General features: G+C 35.0%; 3 protein-coding genes across 7 annotated transcripts in view; 1 reads left to right on the forward strand and 2 right to left on the reverse strand.

The window, feature by feature from the left end:
* The window catches only part of LOC119478922, a 41,250-nt gene extending 39,638 nt beyond the window's left edge, over positions 1–1,612 (reverse strand). Inside the window, exon 1 of one of the 3 annotated variants that reach the window (XM_037754004.1) lies at positions 1,541–1,612. The gene's annotated coding sequence lies outside the window, so the exon portion shown is untranslated. The remainder of the gene's footprint in view (positions 1–1,540) is intronic. The other 2 variants (XM_037754003.1, XM_037754010.1) reach the window with 2 other exon arrangements.
* Positions 1–7,848, forward strand: part of LOC119478916 — a 47,992-nt gene extending 40,144 nt beyond the window's left edge. For both annotated transcript variants that reach the window (XM_037753990.1, XM_037753991.1), the window contains 4 exons: positions 2,281–2,372; positions 3,675–3,737; positions 7,089–7,268; positions 7,621–7,848. In XM_037753990.1, coding sequence (XP_037609918.1) covers positions 2,281–2,372; positions 3,675–3,737; positions 7,089–7,268; positions 7,621–7,833 — 548 coding nt within the window. In that variant the 3' untranslated portion in view covers positions 7,834–7,848. The remainder of the gene's footprint in view (positions 1–2,280; positions 2,373–3,674; positions 3,738–7,088; positions 7,269–7,620) is intronic.
* Positions 188–11,250, reverse strand: LOC119478931. Of its 2 annotated transcripts, XM_037754031.1 has the most exons (4): positions 11,050–11,250; positions 10,676–10,785; positions 9,896–10,573; positions 188–434 (listed from the first exon to the last, which is right to left on the reverse strand). In XM_037754031.1, the coding sequence occupies exons 1-4, from the start codon at positions 11,240–11,242 to the stop codon at positions 291–293; spliced, it is 1,125 nt and encodes a 374-aa protein (XP_037609959.1). In that variant the 5' UTR covers positions 11,243–11,250; the 3' UTR covers positions 188–290. The 2 variants fall into 2 exon arrangements, with proteins under 2 accessions (XP_037609959.1, XP_037609958.1); XM_037754030.1 differs by lacking the exon at positions 188–434 and having other exon boundaries at positions 8,624–10,573; positions 11,050–11,241.
* Between the last annotated feature and the right edge of the window lie 6,108 nt (positions 11,251–17,358).

A 17,358-nucleotide genomic window follows, 5' to 3' on the forward strand; every position in this document is an offset into this window, starting at 1 on the left:
GTTACATTTCTGGGACGCAGCAACATGCACTGCAGCATGTTGCTGCGTCCCAGAAATTAAACTCGCACACTCAAAAATAAGTGCTTTGAAAAGCTTGCACGGCGTCACTCTCAATTTTGAGCGCACAAAAATCGCGGCATGTGAACGGCCCCTTACAAATCAGAAAAGAATATGTAATTGATTTTACAACCCAGATACCTATTCATGAATTAAAATGGCACGATGAAGCTTAAATAATCAGTTATTTATAATGATCCATTTTGTAGTTTTTTTTTTTTTTCTGTGCTTACTTATTCATCATCAGTTGGGTTGGGTGGGGTGGGGAGAGTGCCCTCACCTTCTGGCTCATCCGGAAGTCCTTCCTCATTAGGCAGGGCCCTTTGTCTCATTTGTGGAAAATCTTCCTCAAACCTCTCAATTAGTTGGCCTTCTACCTCAACCATTACACAGAGATATGTAGTTACGGTACCCCTATCGGACTTGAGGCTGACTCCACGGTTTTGTTGTTTTTCCTCAAATTCAGGATATTGTTCCTTCATTGCATTCAGCCATTCTATTGCATGAGTGCTATAGAACTTGAGGTTGCATTTTTTACCTTTAGCATCGGTATCATGATGCAGAGTGTCTTTCTTGTCACGCAGTGTTTTATCTCTGACTGTTTCCTTTTGTTCATCAGTAGATCCTTGAGGGTATTCAAAAGGCCTAGATTTAACACCAGTATTGTTTATGCCCAATTCGGCCATTCCCTCTAATAAGGAGGGTGGCAGGGCCATTCGTTTCATTTTTTTAAAATCTTCCTCAAAGCTCTTCATTAGTTTGCCTGTTACCACAACCGTTACAGTAGGTTTTAAAGTTATGGTACCTTCCTTGCACTTGAGGATAATTGTATCGCCCTGTCGCTCTTCCTCGAGTTCAGGATATTGTTCCTTCATTGCATTCAGCCATTCTCTTACAAAAATGCTACACAACATGAGGTTGCATTTTTCACCTTCAGCATCTGTATCATAAAACAGAGTGTCTTTCTTGCCACGCAGTGCTTTCACTCTGATCCTTTCCTTTTGATTTTCGTTAGCTCCTTCAGGGTATTCAAAAGGACGAGTGTTACCACCAGCAGCCATCTATATTAAAACAAAAAAGAACCATTATTTTTTTGTAACGCTCCTGATAAATGGTACAACACATTCAGTACTCAGACGTGCTGTGCTGTTATACCTTGTATGTCTCTTGGTGTTGTGATGCTCTGGATGTCTCAGTGGGGCGGCGGATTCTCTGGCTCTGCAGCTGCTTCTTGAAGACACAAGTTAACTCTTCTGTTACTGCACCTTCAGATTGTTTCAGTTCATGCTGTGGAAGTTTACAACAATCATGAGCAACTTCATCTTTCAATCTTTTCCTGGCTGTCTGTTTTACATCACTGACAATACTGCTCATCTATTTTTAAATGCAAGATTCATTTGTTTTTAAATTTAACTTAAAAGAAAAAAAATCTAAATAGCATTCAGTCAAAAAGAATTTGAAGGTCAAATAGATGTATTCTTACCGAAACTGTGGCGACTCAGGCAGCGTTGGTGATGTTGCTGTGCAAGTTCAGCAAAAACACATTCAGTACTCAGACGTGCTGTGCTGTTATACTTTGTATGTCTCTTGGCGTTGTGATGCTCTGGATGTCTCAGTGAGGCGGCGGATTCTCTGGCTCTGCAGCTGCTTCTTGAAGACACAAGTTAACTCTGTTAAGTGTTACTGCACCTTCAGATTGTTTCAGTACATGCTGTGGTTACTGAAAAAGGTGTTTTTCCGAAGACTATTTTGTAAAGATTTAAATTCTGAAGTTTACAACAATCATGGGCAACTTCATCTTTCAATCTTTTCCTGGCTGTCTGTTTTACATCACTGACAATACTGCTCATCTATTTTTAAATGCAAGATTCATTTGTTTTTAATATAACTTAAAAAAATCTAAATTGCAATTCAGTCAACAAGAATTTGAAGGAAAAATAGATGTATTCTTACCGAAACTGTGGGGACTCAGGCAGCGTTGGTGATGTTGCTGTGTAAGTTCGGCGAACAATGGTGTTGGCTGATGTGAAATCTCTGCCCAAGAGGTCTGTTCTCTTGGACAACTCCTTTCCCCTTTTGTTTATACTCTCTGCCTTGTTCACATACAGCCAATCATAAAATGGTACAGTCATTTTCCCCATATATGGCCTTATCGGAGAAGTTGTAAAACTAGATGAACTGGTATTTCTTTTATGTCTCTAATTTCTCTTTTATTTCTTCTAGTGTCTGTGCAGGAAAGTTTAGAGAGGAAGTTTGGCAAGCAGGGAGGACCCATCCCAGTCGTACCCACTGCTGACTTCCAGGCCAGAGTTGCTGTGAGTGACATCTGCGTCACACAGATAATCACAAACAGACCAGTGCCAGGTCTGCACTGGTACATACTATGTTCGCACTCTGAAGTCTGACACTGACAAAAGCTTTTACACGTTATAAAACTGTCAGCCATATAAATGGGAGCTTTGCAACCTTAAACAGAGTTACAACTCACTCAGTATTGTGTGACAAAGTTTATCCTGTTTTAAGATGGTGACCAACCGACTTTTTTTGGGACATACTATACTGGGATTTTTATTTTATTTTTTTCCACATACTATACAATTGCTTTTTTGCGTCTTTCTACATACTATTCAATGAATTTTCTTCGACATACTATACTATAACTTTTTGGGGATTTTTTTGGACATACCAAACCATGACATTTTTTATTTGTATTATTATTATTTATTTTTTATGACATTCTTCTATGACTTTTTTTTAATTCTTTTTTTACATATAATGCTATGACTTTTTTCGACTTACTATACCATGACATTTTTTTAATTTCTTTCGACATACTATACTATGACTTTTCTTCTACATACTACACAATGACTTTTTTGCATTTTTTTTTGACTGACTTTTTCGACATACTATACTATAACGTTTTTGCATTTGTTTGACATAATATACTATGACTTTTTAAAAAAAAAATCCGACACAGTATACTATGACATTTTTTTTGACATACTATACTGTGACTTTTTTTTAGACATACTATACTGACATTTTTATGACATATTATAGGTCCATCCCCGGATATACCCAGGCAATATAACACTCAAATCCCCGGCACTAGCACAGACACTGGCTTTTTGCTTGCTTTTCTTTCTACTGGAGGACATTCCAACCGTATATCACACAATGGGAGTAGGTGTGTCCCAAACTTTCCAGTTTTAATCCTCTTGATTGACACCATGCAGACACACCTGGAATAACAAAGGCATCATAAAAAATGACATGCAACAAAGCTCTCACACACATTTATACATACACTCTCTGAGTAAGCATTTCAGCCCTGTAACTAACTAATATTTCCATTACTAGATGCTCATGCACTGTCCAAAACAATGACAAATGCACATCACAAGTTACCAGAACCACGTTGCATAAAAAAAAGTATTTAATTTTCAAAAGCACCAAATTCTCAATGGTAAAAGCATGCAACCAAGCTAATGTTTGTTATTATTGTTAATAATGATACAATTTTGACCTCAACCATTAATCATGTCAGAACTACTTTGCATACTTACGGTTTATAAAGTGTCCTTCTTGAGATTAACATTCATCTTCCTTTGCAGGGTGCCTCTGAGAAGGATATTGTTCACTCTGGGTTGGCCTACACCATGGAGAGATCTGCCCGGGTAAGTGACATAACACAGTCCAAACTGTTTTAGTGAGCAGTCACCATATTATCTAGAACAGTGGTTCTCAAACTTTTTTCACCAAGTACCACCTCAGAAAATATTTGGCTCTCCAAGTACCACCATTATGACCGATGTTAAAATACAGCAGCGTAGGCCTACCCTATATGGACTTAAACTCTCACACAAATCTCATACTACGCAAGGGGCAGCCTCTCACACAAGGCCTGCACGATATGAAGAACATCTACGATGTGCAATAACACTGTTCAATATTGCGATGACGATATGACTTGCGATAAATAAACAAATGTTGAAGTGTGCATATTAGCTATACATATACTGTATTTGAAATATAACAAGGCTAGATGTTGTTTCTAGAGCAGCAACAGTAATGTTTACAACAGCAAAGTCATCATATAAACTCCATGAAAATGAAAATACTAAGTGAATTTGTTCGACATACTATACTATAACTATTTTTGCATTTTTTATGACATTCTTCTATGACTTTTTTTTAATTCTTTTTTTACATATAATGCTATGACTTTTTTCGACTTACTATACCATGACATTTTTTTAATTTCTTTCGACATACTATACTATGACTTTTCTTCTACATACTACACAATGACTTTTTTGCATTTTTTTTTGACTGACTTTTTCGACATACTATACTATAACGTTTTTGCATTTGTTTGACATAATATACTATGACTTTTTAAAAAAAAAATCCGACACAGTATACTATGACATTTTTTTTGACATACTATACTGTGACTTTTTTTTAGACATACTATACTGACATTTTTATGACATATTATAGGTCCATCCCCGGATATACCCAGGCAATATAACACTCAAATCCCCGGCACTAGCACAGACACTGGCTTTTTGCTTGCTTTTCTTTCTACTGGAGGACATTCCAACCGTATATCACACAATGGGAGTAGGTGTGTCCCAAACTTTCCAGTTTTAATCCTCTTGATTGACACCATGCAGACACACCTGAAATAACAACAATATCATAAAAATTACATGCAACAAAGGTCTCACACACATTTATACATACACTCTCTGAGTAAGCATTTCAGCCCTGTAACTAACTAATATTTCCATTACTAGATGCTCAAGTGCTGTCCAAAACAATGACAAATGCACATCACAAGTTACCAGAACCACGTATCAAAAAAAGTATTTAATTTTCAAAAGCACTGAATTCTCAATGGTAAAAGCATGCAACCAAGCTAATGTTTGTTATTATTGTTAATAATGATACAATTTTGGCCTCAACCATTAATCATGTCAGAACTACTTTGCATACTTACGGTTTATAAAGTGTCCTTCTTAAGATTAACATTCATCTTCCTTTGCAGGGTGCCTCTGAGAAGGATATTGTTCACTCTGGGTTGGCCTACACCATGGAGAGATCTGCCCGGGTAAGTGACATAACACAGTCCAAACTGTTTTAGTGAGCAGTCACCATATTATCTAGAACAGTGGTTCTCAAACTTTTTTCACCAAGTACCACCTCAGAAAATATTTGGCTCTCCAAGTACCACCATTATGACCGATGTTAAAATACAGCAGCGTAGGCCTACCCTATATGGCACTTAAACTCTCACACAAATCTCATACTACGCAAGGGGCAGCCTCTCACACAAGGCCTGCACGATATGAAGAACATCTACGATGTGCAATAACACTGTTCAATATTGCGATGACGATATGACTTGCGATAAATAAACAAATGTTGAAGTGTGCATATTAGCTATACATATACTGTATTTGAAATATAACAAGGCTAGATGTTGTTTCTAGAGCAGCAACAGTAATGTTTACAACAGCAAAGTCATCATATAAACTCCATGAAAATGAAAATACTAAGTGAATTTGTTCGACATACTATACTATAACTATTTTTGCATTTTTTATGACATTCTTCTATGACTTTTTTTTAATTCTTTTTTTACATATAATGCTATGACTTTTTTCGACTTACTATACCATGACATTTTTTTAATTTCTTTCGACATACTATACTATGACTTTTCTTCTACATACTACACAATGACTTTTTTGCATTTTTTTTTGACTGACTTTTTCGACATACTATACTATAATGTTTTTGCATTTGTTTGACATAATATACTATGACTTTTTAAAAAAAAAAAATCCGACACAGTATACTGTGACTTTTTTTTCGACATACTATACTGACATTTTTATGACATATTATAGGTCCATCCCCGGATATACCCAGGCAATATAACACTCAAATCCCCGGCACTAGCACAGACACTGGCTTTTTGCTTGCTTTTCTTTCTACTGGAGGACATTCCAACCGTATATCACACAATGGGAGTAGGTGTGTCCCAAACTTTCCAGTTTTAATCCTCTTGATTGACACCATGCAGACACACCTGGAATAACAAAGGCATCATAAAAAATGACATGCAACAAAGCTCTCACACACATTTATACATACACTCTCTGAGTAAACATTTCAGCCCTGTAACTAACTAATATTTCCATTACTAGATGCTCATGCACTGTCCAAAACAATGACAATATGCACATCACAAGTTACCAGAACCACGTTGCATAAAAAAAAGTATTTAATTTTCAAAAGCACCAAATTCTCAATGGTAAAGGCATGCAACCAAGCTAATGTTTGTTATTGTTTTTTTGACATACTATACTGACTTTTCTTTCATGAATTTGTTTGACATACTATACTATGACTTTTTTTCATAAAATTCAACATACTATACTGTGATTTTTTTTCCCCGACATTTTTAGCCAATTTTCTATTGAAATTAGGGCTGTCATGAATAAATCTTTTGTGCTTCAGCAGCAATATCCGTCTGAGAATAACTAATAATAATTAATGTTAAATATGAATAATGTTGTGGGATTATTCCTTATTCCATGGGCTATTTGGGGATTTATACATTTATATTACATACTTATATATGAAAATACTGATTTAGAGGTCGATTACCATGACAACAGTCGAAGCTTCGAAGCATTCGAGTCAACCCTAATTGAAATATATAATTTTTTTTCCTGCAATTTTTGGTCTCAGTCCTGATTTTGTGTCTTTTAATGGGTGTCTTGGTCGCTATTTTGAGGCTCATTGGAGACATTAAGACTTTCAGAATAGTATGTTTTGGGCTGTGTTTGTGTCTCAGTCAATCACACTCAGCAGTGTTGGTTGCCGCTTGCTCAGTTCTAAACCCAAATTGAGGCTACAAAAAGTCTCCTGTGGGCTTTGACACAAATACTGTGCATATAATCTACTTCAGTCTATGGTCCATGTGGTCTGATCTTCTCTGTATGTGTGTGCAGGACATCAACGCCCATGCCTGTGTGACAGGAAAGCCCATCAGCCAGGGAGGAATCCACGGACGTATCTCAGCCACCGGTCGTGGAGTTTTCCACGGCATCGAGAACTTCATCAACGAGGCGTCCTACATGAGCATGCTGGGCCTGACACCCGGCTTCCAGGACAAGACCTTCGTCATCCAGGTACACGCATACACACGTGGTTTGAGCATAGTAGAAACATTTTAGATGGAAATGTGCAGATATTTGCTCACAGATACTCGCAGGATTTAAGTTTTCATTTGAAATCATGATGAAGGGTTTTAGAGCCTCAATCAGAGCCATGCCATCTGTTTTAGCCCGGCCCTGATGTTATAACCTAAACCGGCTACATGGTGGCACCAGAGGAATGTGCGCTGAATCAAAGTTTATGGTTGAGTAAAACAGGGTACAACCATTAACAGTGTTTACTACTGATATTATTTAATGATTAAAAAGTGATTCTCATAGTGATGTTGGACCGTGGTGATTATTCCCTTGCTGTGACTTTTCACAGGGCTTTGGTAATGTGGGTCTTCACTCCATGAGGTACCTGCACAGGTTTGGGGCCGAGTGTGTGGGCATTGGTGAGATTGATGGAGCCATCTACAACTCAGAGGGCATCGACCCCAAACAGCTGGAGGACTACAAACTGGTTCTCCCTTCCCCTCACTTCTGCCTCTTTTCTTTTATCTTTTTATTAGGGCTGTCAATCGGTTACAATATTTAATTGCGATAAATCGCATGATTGTCCATGATTTATCGCGATATATCGCAATTTATCTGTTCAGATGTACCTTAAAGGGAGATTTGTCAAGTATTTAATACTCTTATCAACATGGGAGTGGGCAAATATACTTGCTTCATGCAAATGTATGTATATATTTATTATTGGAAATCAATTATCAACACAAAACAATGACAAATATTGTCCAGAAACCCTCACAGGTACTGCATTTAGCATAAAAATTATGCTCAAATCATAACATGGCAAACTGAAGCCCAACAGGCAACAACAGCTGTCAGTGTGTCAGTGTGCTGACTTGACTATGACTTGCCTTAAACTGCATGTGATTATCATAAAGTGAGCATGTCTGTAAAGGGGAGACTTGTGGGTACCCATAGAACCCATTATCATTTACATATCTTGAGGTCAGAGGTCAAGGGATCCCTTTGGAAATGGCCGTGCCAGTTTTTATCATCTTTTAACCAATCCCTTGTAATTTGTTTAATTATTACTACCTCTATTACTAGGAATAAGTGTGAATCTTTTTCTTCTGGTATTTTCCCAAACAGTAAGATTAGTGGAGTTTTATTTAGAGAAATACCAAAAATATTTGATAGTTCTCTAATGAAATTTTCCCAGAAGCCACTTGACCAAAATATATGACAAATATTTAATGTTGCAGCAAAAAATCCACAATGTAATACACATATGTAAATATAATATCTAAACAAAGACGGTGAAACCCAAACAATAACCATCCAAATTATCTTGAAAACAAGAAGCAAGAGTCATGTTAACTATATTCCAGCCTTTATTGTGTAAGCAACATATTTTTATATTAAGGTCTTTTGCTCATTTTTACACGTTTCCTCAAGCTTGTCAAAAATAATTTCACAAAAGCATTTCATTTAGTTTTTTTCCAATGTCTATATTATACAGAATAATAATTTTCTTCCCAAACAAAATCTTAAAACAAACAGTACAGAGGGGAAGTTTAATCAAAAATAATTCAACACACAGAGGAGTGAAGACCAAACGGTAAGATGTCTGATGAGTTGTGATGTTTCATCCTGCAGGACATGTACCTGAATGCTGGCGGTGTGACTGTGTCTTATTTCGAGTGGCTGAAGAACCTCAACTATGTCAGCTATGGAAGACTGACCTTCAAATATGAGAGAGACTCAAACTACCACCTGCTCAGTGAGTACAAAACCGCTCTTTACTTCCTCCATAACCCGCAGACAGACTAGAGTGTCATGAGACACAATCAGAAGATACATTGTCATAACTTTTTAAACACGTGCGACACAATTCTAAAGCAATATATAAACACCAGAACCAGAAATTACACAGATGTACATGACAAACGTATTAGGGGCCGTTCACATGTTGTATCTAAAAACACATGGAAAACGCCAGCCGTGCTGCTTTCATCCTTTTATACAAGGTGCTTGGGAGGTTTCGCTCCTGTCGCGCCTGCTGTTACTAAGCAGCCAAAACCGTCACGCTGCGATGATGATGATGGTAATTTAGCAGGAAGCTTCACAGACTAACTAAACTCAGTCACATGAGTAACAACCAATTACCAATTAAAGAAAGTTACATTTCTGGGACGCAGCAACATGCACTACAGCATGTTGCTGCGTCCCAGAAATTAAACTCGCACACTCAAAAATAAGTGCTTTGAAACGCTTGCACGGCGTCACTCTCAATTTTGAGCGCACAAAAAACGCGGCATGTGAACGGCCCCTTACAAATCAGAAAAGAATATGTAATTGATTTTACAACCCAGATACCTGTTCATGAATTAAAATGGCACGATGAAGCTTAAATAATCAGTTATTTAAAATGATCCATTTTGTAGTTTTTTTTGTTTTTTTTCCCCTTTCTTTTTTTCTGTGCTTACTTTTTCATCAGATGGATATTTCTCATCAGCTGGGTTTGGTGGGGTGTGGAGAGTGCCCTCACCTTCTGGCTCATCCGGACGTCCTTCCTCATTAGACTTGGCCCTTTGTCTCATTTGTGGAAAATCTTCCTCAAACCTCTCCATTAGTTGGCCTTCTACCACAACCGTTACTTTAGGGTATGAAGTTATGGTACCTATATCGGACTTGAGGTTCTGAACACGGTCAGTTTGAATTTCCTCAAATGCAGGATATTGTTTCTTCATTGCATTCAGCCATTCTATTACATGAGTGCTATAGAACTTGAGGTTGCATATTTCACCCATCAAATGGGTATCATGATGCAGAGTGTCTTTATTGTTACGCAGTGTTTCCTCTCTGACCCTTTCCTTTTGTTTATCAGTAGATCCTTCAGAGTATTCAAAATGCCTAGAGCCAGTACTGTTTATGTCCAATTTGGCCAATGCCTCTAATAAGGAGGGTGTCAGGGCCATTCGTTTCATTTCTGGAAAATGTCTCTCAAAGCTCTCCATTAGTTCGCCTGTTACCACAACCGTCACAGTAGGATATAAAGTTATGGTACTTTCCTTGCACTTGAGGATAATTTTATCGTTCTCTCGTGCTTCTTTGAGTTCAGGATATTTTTGCTGAATTGCATTCAGCCATTCTCTTACACGAATGCTACACAACATGAGGCTGCATTTTTCACCTTCAGCATCTGTATCATAAAACAGAATGTCTTTATTGCCACGCAGTGTTTTCTCTCTGATCTTTTCCTTTCTTTGTTCCTTAGCTCCTTCAGGGTATTCAAAAGGACAAACAATACCACCAGTAGCCATCTATATTAAAACAAAAAAGAACCATTATTTTTTTTGTAAATGCACACGCTACTGATAAATGGTAAAACACATTCAGTACTCAGACGTGCTGTGCTGTTATACCTTGTATGTCTCTTGGCGTTGTGATGCTCTGGATGTCTCAGTGGGGCGGCGGATTCTCTGGCTCTGCAGCTGCTTCTTGAAGACACAAGTTAACTCTTCTGTTACTGCACCTTCAGATTGTTTCAGTACATGCTGTGGTTACTGAAAAAGGTGTTTTTACAAAGACTATTTTGTAAAAATGTAAATTCTGAAGTTTACAACAATCATGGGCAACTTCATCTTTCAATCTTTTCCTGGCTGTCTGTTTTACATCACTGACAATACTGCTCATCTATTTTTAAATGCAAGATTAATTTGTTTTTAATATAACTTAAAAAAATCTAAATTGCAATTCAGTCAACAAGAATTTGAAGGACAAATAGATGTATTCTTACCGAAACTGTGGGGACTCAGGCAGCGTCGGTGATGTTGCTGTGTAAGTTCGGCGAAAACTGGTGTCGGACAACTACTTTCCCTTTTTTTTATACTCTCTGCCTTGTTCACATACAGCCAATCACAAAATGGCACAATCATTTTCACCATATATGGCCTTATCGGAGAAATGAAGAATGTAAAGTTGTGGAACATTTATTTCCTGTTGATGTAGAAACAACAGATGTCTTTGATGTCTCTTTAATTTGGGAGGACCCATCCCAGTCATACCCACTGCTGACTTCCAAACAAGAGTTGCTGTGAGTAACATCTGCGTCACACAGATAATCACAAACAGACCAGTACCGGGTCTGCACTGGTACATACTATGTTCGCACTCTGAAGTCTGACACTGACAAAAGCTTTTATACGTTATAGAACTGTCAGCCATATAAATGGGAGCTTTGCAACCTTAAACATTGTTACAACTCACTCAGTATTGTGTGACAAAGTTTATCCTGTTTGGGACATACTATACTATGATTTTTATTTTATTTTTTTCCACATACTATACAATTGCTTTTTTGCGTCTTTCTACATACTATACAATGAATTTTCTTCGACATACTATACTATAACTTTTTGGGGATTTTTTTGGACATACCAAACCATGACATTTTTTATTTGTATTATTATTATTTATTTTTTATGACATATTCTTCTATGACTTTTTCTGCCGTTTTTTTTGACATGCTTTACTATGACTTTTTTTCAACATACTAGGATGCATTTTCATCTTTTCTCGACATACTATACTACGGCTTTTTTTGCATTTTTGACATACTATGACTTTATTCGACTTACTATACCATGACATTTTTTGAATTTCTTTCAACATACTTTACTATGACTTTTTTTCTACATACTACACAATGACCTTTTTGATTTTTTTTTTTACATACTATACTATGACATTTTTTGACTGACTTTTTAGACATACTATACTTCAATGTTTTTGCATTTGTTTGACATAATATACTATGACTTTTCAAAAAAAATTCGACACAGTATACTGTGACTTTTTTTCAACATACTATACTATGACATTTTTATGACATATTATAGGTCCATCCCCGGATATACCCAGGCAATATAACACTCAAATCCCCGGCACTAGCACAGACACTGGCTTTTTGCTTGCTTTTCTTTCTACTGGAGGACATTCCAACCGTATATCACACAATGGGAGTAGGTGTGTCCCAAACTTTCCAGTTTTAATCCTCTTGATTGACACCGTGCAGACACACCTGGAATAACAAAAATATCATAAAAATTACATGCAACAAAGCTCTCACACACATTTATACATACACTCTCTGAGTTAGCATTTCAGCCAGGTAACTAAATAACAAGTTACCAGAACCACATTGTATAAAAAAAAAAGTATTTCATTTTCAAAAGCACCACATTCTCAATGGTAAAAGCATGCAACCAAGCTAATGTTTGTTATTATTGTTATTATTGTTAATAATGATACAATTTTGACCTCAACCATTAATCATGTCAGAACTACTTTGCATACTTACGGTTTATAAAGTGTCCTTCTTGAGATTAACATTCATCTTCCTTTGCAGGGTGCCTCTGAGAAGGATATTGTTCACTCTGGGTTGGCCTACACCATGGAGAGATCTTCCCGGGTAAGTGACATAACACAGTCCAAACTGTTTTAGTGAGCAGAACAAGTCTACCAACCATTAAAAGTACTGGGGAGATCTGTAACAAAACATTCATTGAGATGTTTTCAATAACATGAACTGCGTGTTATAACATGTTCTCTTCTGCCTTTCTAGCAAATCATGCGCACAGCAAGCAAGTACAACCTGGGTCTGGACCTTCGGACGGCCGCCTACGTCAACGCCATCGAGAAGGTCTTCAAAGTCTACAACGAGGCCGGGCTTACCTTCACATAAATAGCTAATCACGACCCACACTTTCTCAACCTCCCCCCACCCTCCTGCTATTGATCACCCTCTCCTGCCTCTTCCACCCTCTAAACAGCCTTCAGAACATATCACTGTTTACCGCAGCTCTTTGGCTCTTCTACACACACACACACACAAACACACACACACACACACACACACACACAGCGAGACATTGGCTAGCATGGTATTTATCCTGTGATCTTTGTGCTGCCATTATACTGTATCCGCATCTCTGTTTAAATGTTGCCCTGTTCTAGTTGTTGCCTGAGGTTATATTGAGAAAAAGCAGAGAGAGTAACATCCTGTCTCTCCTGCAGCCCTCATAAAAACGTTTATGATATTGTTGTTGCAGCCATATTCAGAGCACACATTTTGTGATCGCTGAATGCACGTGATCCTCCTGCTGCGATTGTTACAGTTGACAGCACTACAGATGCCTTATATCAGAAAGAGGTCTGCTCTAAAAGGGAGATGGCCACTTAAATTTAACTTTAATTAAAAGGGATTTAGATTTAACTTCATGTGAATAAAAGAGAATAGTAATTTTATTACTCGAGTTTATCATGTCACTCTTCAGGTGTAAAGGTTCGTAGTAAAGTTGCCAAACAATGATTTTTTAGATAGATGCTCATCCCCTCCTTTTTTTCCTGCTTTCCCATCGCTTCATCTCATATATTAAAAGTCGCTCCTCCCCGACTCCTCCGCTGGCCAAGAAAGGAGAGCCGGGACGGCGGGAGGTGTCACCGTGACCGCCCGTCCCCTGGTTGAATTATTCTCAGTTTTAATCGTCCAGTTCCTCAACACTGAAATTGTTTTGGAGGAAATTACTTTTTATTTTTATTTTATTCATTTTTTGGAAACCAATAAAAATGTTCAGAAAAAGATACAATGTGTCGCATCAGTTTATTTTCATATTATACTGCCACAAACTGGGTGGACTGTTTAAGGTGTTTTTTTTTTTACTGACATACTATGACTTTTTTTCCACATACTATACTATAACGGTTTAAAGAATATGTCGACATATATACTATGACACTTTTTTCGACATACTGTGCTATGACTTTTTTTTCATGAATTTGGTCGACATATATACTATGACCTTTTGTTCGATATACTATACTCTGACCATTTTTTTTTCTTTTTTTTCGACATATACAACGACTTTTTTCAACATACTATACTATGACTTTTTAAAAAACAATTCGACATACTATACTATAACTTTTTTTGACATTCCATACTATGACTTTTTTATTTTTTGACATCCTATACTATGACATTTTTTGACATACTATATGACATTTTTTGACATACTATACTATGAATTTTTTTTGACATACTATAGTATGGCTTTTTTAATTTTTTCCGACATACTATACTATGACTTTTTTTCATGAATTATTTCGACATACTAATGACTTTTTTCATTAAATTCTTCGACATACTATGACTTTTTTTCATAAAAGAATTCGAGATACTACACTATGACTTTTTTTCATAAAAGAATTCGACATACTATACAATGAGTGTTTTTCATGAATTTTTTCAACATTAGTATACTGACTTTTTTTTTTATTAAATTGTCGACATAATTTTACTATACTATGACTTTTTTTCATTAAATTTTTTGTCATACTGTACTATGACTTTTTTTCATGAATTTGTTCGACATATGACTTTTTCCATAAAAAAGTTCGACATACTATACTATGACTTTTTTTCGTGAAATCTTTCGACATACTATACTATAACTTTTTTTTCATGAATATGTTCGGCATACTATATTATGACTTTTTCATAAAAAATTTCGACATTCTATACTATGTCTTTTTCATGGAATTTTTCGACATCACTATACTATGACTTTTTTCAATAAAATATTTCGACATACTATACTATGACTTTTTTTCATGAATTATTTCGACATACTAATGACTTTTTTCATTAAATTCTTCGACATACTATGACTTTTTTTCATAAAAGAATTCGAGATACTACACTATGACTTTTTTTCATAAAAGAATTCGACATACTATACAATGAGTGTTTTTCATGATTTTTTTCAACATTAGTATACTGACTTTTTTTTTTATTAAATTGTCGACATAAATTTACTATACTATGACTTTTTTTCATTAAATTTTTTGTCATACTGTACTATGACGTTTTTTCATGAATTTGTTCGACATATGACTTTTTCCATAAAAAAGTTCGACATACTATACTATGACTTTTTTTCGTGAAATCTTTCGACATACTATACTATAACTTTTTTTTCATGAATATGTTCGGCATACTATATTATGACTTTTTCATAAAAAATTTCGACATTCTATACTATGTCTTTTTCATGGAATTTTTCGACATCACTATACTATGACTTTTTTCAATAAAATATTTCGACATACTATACTATGACTTTTTTTCATGAATTATTTCGACATACTAATGACTTTTTTCATTAAATTCTTCGACATACTATGACTTTTTTTCATAAAAGAATTCGAGATACTACACTATGACTTTTTTTCATAAAAGAATTCGACATACTATACAATGAGTGTTTTTCATGATTTTTTTCAACATTAGTATACTGACTTTTTTTTTTATTAAATTGTCGACATAAATTTACTATACTATGACTTTTTTTCATTAAATTTTTTGTCATACTGTACTATGACGTTTTTTCATGAATTTGTTCGACATATGACTTTTTCCATAAAAAAGTTCGACATACTATACTATGACTTTTTTTCGTGAAATCTTTCGACATACTATACTATAACTTTTTTTTCATGAATATGTTCGGCATACTATATTATGACTTTTTCATAAAAAATTTCGACATTCTATACTATGACTTTTTCATGGAATTTTTCGACATCACTATACTATGACTTTTTTCAATAAAATATTTCGACATACTATACTACGACTTTTTTTCATGAATTATTTCGACATACTATACCATGACTTTTTTAATTTTTTTCGACATACTATACTATTTCTTTTTTTTCGACATATTATAGTATGGCATAGTATGGCAGTTCGACAGTATACTATGACTTTTTCGAATTAATGTGCTATGACTTTTTAAAATTTTTTTCGACATACTACACTATGACTTTTTTTCATAAAAAATGTCGACATACTATACTATGACTTTTTTTTCATAAAATATTTTGACATACTATACTATGACTTTTTCATGGAATTTTTCGAAATATTATACTGACTTTTTTTCATGACTTTTTTCGACATACTATACTATGACTTTTTTTTTTTTTTTTTCGACATACTATACTATGACTTTTTTTTCGACATACTATACTATGAAATCTTTTATTTTTTTGACATACTATACTATTTTTTTTTTCTCGACATATTATAGTATGGCATAGTATGGCAGTTCGACAGTATACTATGACTTTTCCGACATACTGTGCTATGACTTTTTAATTTTTTTTTCGACATACTACACTATGACTTTTTTTTCGACATACTATATGACTTTTTTAGCTTTTTGACATACTATACTATGACTTTTTTTCGACATACTATCCCATGACTTTTTTTCGACATACTATACTATGACTTTATGTCATGGAATCTTTCGATGTACTATACTATGACTTTTTCGATTTTTTTTTAACTTAATAAACTATGATTTTTTTTTTTTTTTTAAATTGTAGACATTGTATGCGATGACTTTTTTTCGACAAACTATACTATGACTTTTTTGCATTTTTTTTACATACAATACTCTGACTTTTTTCAACATACTATACTATTTTTTTTTTTCCGACATACTATACTATGAAATCTTTTATTTTTTTGACATACTATACTATTTTTTTTTTTTCGACATATTATAGTATGGCATAGTATGGCAGTTCGACAGTATACTATGACTTTTCTGACATACTGTGCTATGACTTTTTAATTTTTTTTTCGACATACTACACTATGACTTTTTTTTTCGACATACTATATGACTTTTTTAGCTTTTTGACATATACTATGACTTTTTTTCGACATACTATCCCATGACTTTTTTTCGACATACTATACTATGACTTTATGTCATGGAATCTTTCGATGTACTATACTATGACTTTTTCGATTTTTTTTTAACTTAATAAACTATGATTTTTTTTTTTTTTTTTAAATTGTAGACATTGTATGCGATGACTTTTTTTCGACAAACTATACTATGACTTTTTTGCATTTTTTTTACATACAATACTGACTTTTTTCAACATACTATACTATGACTTTTTTTTCGACATACTATACTATGAAATCTTTTATTTTTTTGACATACTATACTATTTATTTTTTTCG

This window comes from Sebastes umbrosus, chromosome 20 (assembly GCF_015220745.1).
Source record: "Sebastes umbrosus isolate fSebUmb1 chromosome 20, fSebUmb1.pri, whole genome shotgun sequence".
Taxonomy (NCBI): domain Eukaryota; kingdom Metazoa; phylum Chordata; class Actinopteri; order Perciformes; family Sebastidae; genus Sebastes; species Sebastes umbrosus.

Coding starts and splice junctions, on each gene's coding strand:
- LOC119478931 (XM_037754030.1), bottom strand. CDS start 11,197: ATGGTGAAAATGATTGTGCCATTTTGTGATTGGCTGTATGTGAACAAG. Junction 10,786..11,049: donor CCTGAGTCCCCACAGTTTCG/GTAAGAATACAT, acceptor AACAATCTGAAG/GTGCAGTAACAGAAGAGTTA. Junction 10,574..10,675: donor AACGCCAAGAGACATACAAG/GTATAACAGCAC, acceptor GTTTTAATATAG/ATGGCTACTGGTGGTATTGT.